The sequence below is a fragment of the Lissotriton helveticus genome, chromosome 6 (assembly GCF_964261635.1).
Source record: "Lissotriton helveticus chromosome 6, aLisHel1.1, whole genome shotgun sequence".
Lineage (NCBI taxonomy): Eukaryota > Metazoa > Chordata > Amphibia > Caudata > Salamandridae > Lissotriton > Lissotriton helveticus.
Window position 1 is genome coordinate 2,080,849,962 of NC_136067.1, and position 2,582 is coordinate 2,080,852,543.

Sequence of the window (2,582 nt, forward strand, 5' to 3'; positions counted from 1 at the left end):
GTAGCTTACTGGCCTGTGGGTTCAAACCATTTCAGAAACCCCTGTTCTAGAATCAGGGATAACATGCAATGCAGGACGTGAAGAGGTGATAGTGTGGTATATTGAAGAACAAAATGTACCTGTATGGCCCTTATGACACACAATATCATATTCTGGCAATTATTCTGATCATATCTTCAAGACACTGTGACATAAATGCATTGCAGGCATTGATATAACTTATTGTACAATCTGTTTACAGTGTATTTGTTCTTATTCCCTTACAGACAAGAAATCATATCCTAAATGAGCAACATGAATGGTAGCTCAGTAACAAGCTTTCTGCTCCTGGGACTATCCGAGAATCCTACAATACAGATCTCTCTGTTTGTGTTATTCTTTTCTATATATTTAGTCACTGTCATTGGAAACATTATCCTGGTCACAGTCTGCATCTACGATCCTAAACTCCATACTCCAATGTATTTCTTCTTGTGCAACCTCTCCTTCATAGACATCTGCTATTCATCAGTTATTGTACCTAACATGCTTGTTCAACTTCTTGTTGGGGGTAAAATCAGCTTCTCAGAATGTGCCACTCAAATGTACACATACCTACTTCTGGGTTGTGCAGAGTGTGTCCTTCTGGCAGTCATGTCATATGACCGCTATGTAGCCATATCCTTCCCACTACATTACACAACCATCATGAGAAGGTCTGTTTGTATCACAATGGTGGTCTGCTGCTGGATAAATGGAAATCTGATGGCATTCATGGGTGTATTTGCAATCCTGAGGTTGCCTTTCTGTGGACATAATGTTGTCGATCATTTCTTTTGTGAGTCAACAGCACTAGTAAGAATTGCATGTGGCAACACTTTTGTTGCTGAGATGGTGATTTTCGTTGGTGGAATTATAGTGCTGCTCATCCCAAGCATCTACATTCTCTTCACCTACATCTGCATCATAAAAACCATCATGGCAATTCGCTCTTCTGAAGGCCGACTTAGGACCTTCTCCACATGTGGCTCACACCTAGTTGTTGTCATCATATTCTACAGCACTGCTATCTCCATGTACTTTAAACCAAAGTCTGCAAATCAGGATAAAATGATCTCTGTGTTTTACACCATGACACCCCCAATGCTGAACCCCATGATCTATAGCTTGAGAAACAAGGATGTGAAGATGGTTTTGCAGAAAGCTACAACTAAATGCCTTTTTCATTAAGTATAATGCATGTATGTATTAATAAGTTATGATAGCATAAATAAGTAAGCCCCTACGAAATGAAGAAACATTTCAAATCCAGTAGTACCAATTGTATTGTTTTATCAATGATTGTGCAACAGTAGCCTCTTCTTCATCAAGACTGTCTGACTCCTCAAGGAGTGTCGCTGAGCCAAAGATAGCAGTGGGCGCCTGAATGATGGGCTCCCAGACAATTGGCCTGATGAAACATGCAACCTACATTGGAACATTGCCTCTCCCACATTGAAGGGCCCCATGGAACACCCTAGCTGCCAATATATTGCCAAATGGCACCTAATCTGTTGAATGCAGGCAGATTCTTAAACCAAGGAGGTTGGCCCTGTGACCACACAACAAGACTTAATGGTGGTACTGGTCCAAAGGCAGACAACATGGTGAGAAAGAGCTGGCTTTGTTCCACTATAACTGATAGCTGTGGACCACTACAGTAAGTCAGTGTTCACGATGGTGTGCACAATGGACCCTGTAGCCAAGAAACTAGAGGTCTCATTTATGGGGATGTGACCCAGGGCAGGATTGTTTTTGTGCAGGATGGGGAATCTACCACCTCAAAAATAATCCCCAGAGGCTTGTGTGCTCTTACTAGGGTGCTGCAGAATGCACCACACTAGGAAAAAGCAATACACGAGGAAAAATAAAGTTATTTACCTTGTTATGCCTCACCTCAGGAGACATAAGGTTTTTGCACATCCCCAGCTTTATGTGGTCTTGTAAATCTGGGTAAGCATCAAAATCCATGGGTGTTGCATGGGAACACCCACTGAAATGCCCATGGAATGCCTCCCGAATGCAGAGTATGGCAACATAGCGGTTTGTACTGCCTTGCCTTACTCCATATCTATGAGGCCTTTCAAAGTCATGCAAAGTGGCTTTACGTGACCTCATATATATGATATTGTAGTTTGCGCCACCAGAGTGTCAGAAAAATTGAAGAAAAATTGATTCTCTGGCTGTGCAAGAGCCTCATACATATGCCCTTTTGTGTCAACAACTTTAAATACAGGTGGAGAAAACCGTAGCTCTGATGAGGGTGATACTTTTGAGGAGGACATGCAAGCATTAGATTTGTGCAACAGAGTTCCTCAGCCAAAGGTGTGACTAGCACAGTGCTGCCAGGATCTCAGTGGGAGAACACCAGACCAGAACGACAGGTGCCAAATCATTGTCTATGGTTGCTACTATAAGCAGAGCACTTAGTGACACTGGCCTGCTGCCATCTTGCCTGATGGCCTCCTCACCATTATCCATTTCATTAGCAGCCAGAATCTCTGGTGGGCCATCTTCACATTACTGGCTAGTAGTGTAAGGACTCCCAACATGCTGCATGTCAG

General features: G+C 42.8%; 1 protein-coding gene across 1 annotated transcript; it reads left to right on the plus strand.

Annotated features, from left to right (window-relative positions):
• Positions 1 to 285: 285 nt before the first annotated feature.
• LOC144763018 (olfactory receptor 2D2-like) lies at positions 286 to 1,209 on the plus strand. Its single transcript, XM_078648330.1, has one exon. The coding sequence runs from the start codon at positions 286 to 288 to the stop codon at positions 1,207 to 1,209; it is 924 nt and encodes a 307-aa protein (XP_078504456.1).
• The last annotated feature ends 1,373 nt before the right edge of the window (positions 1,210 to 2,582 follow it).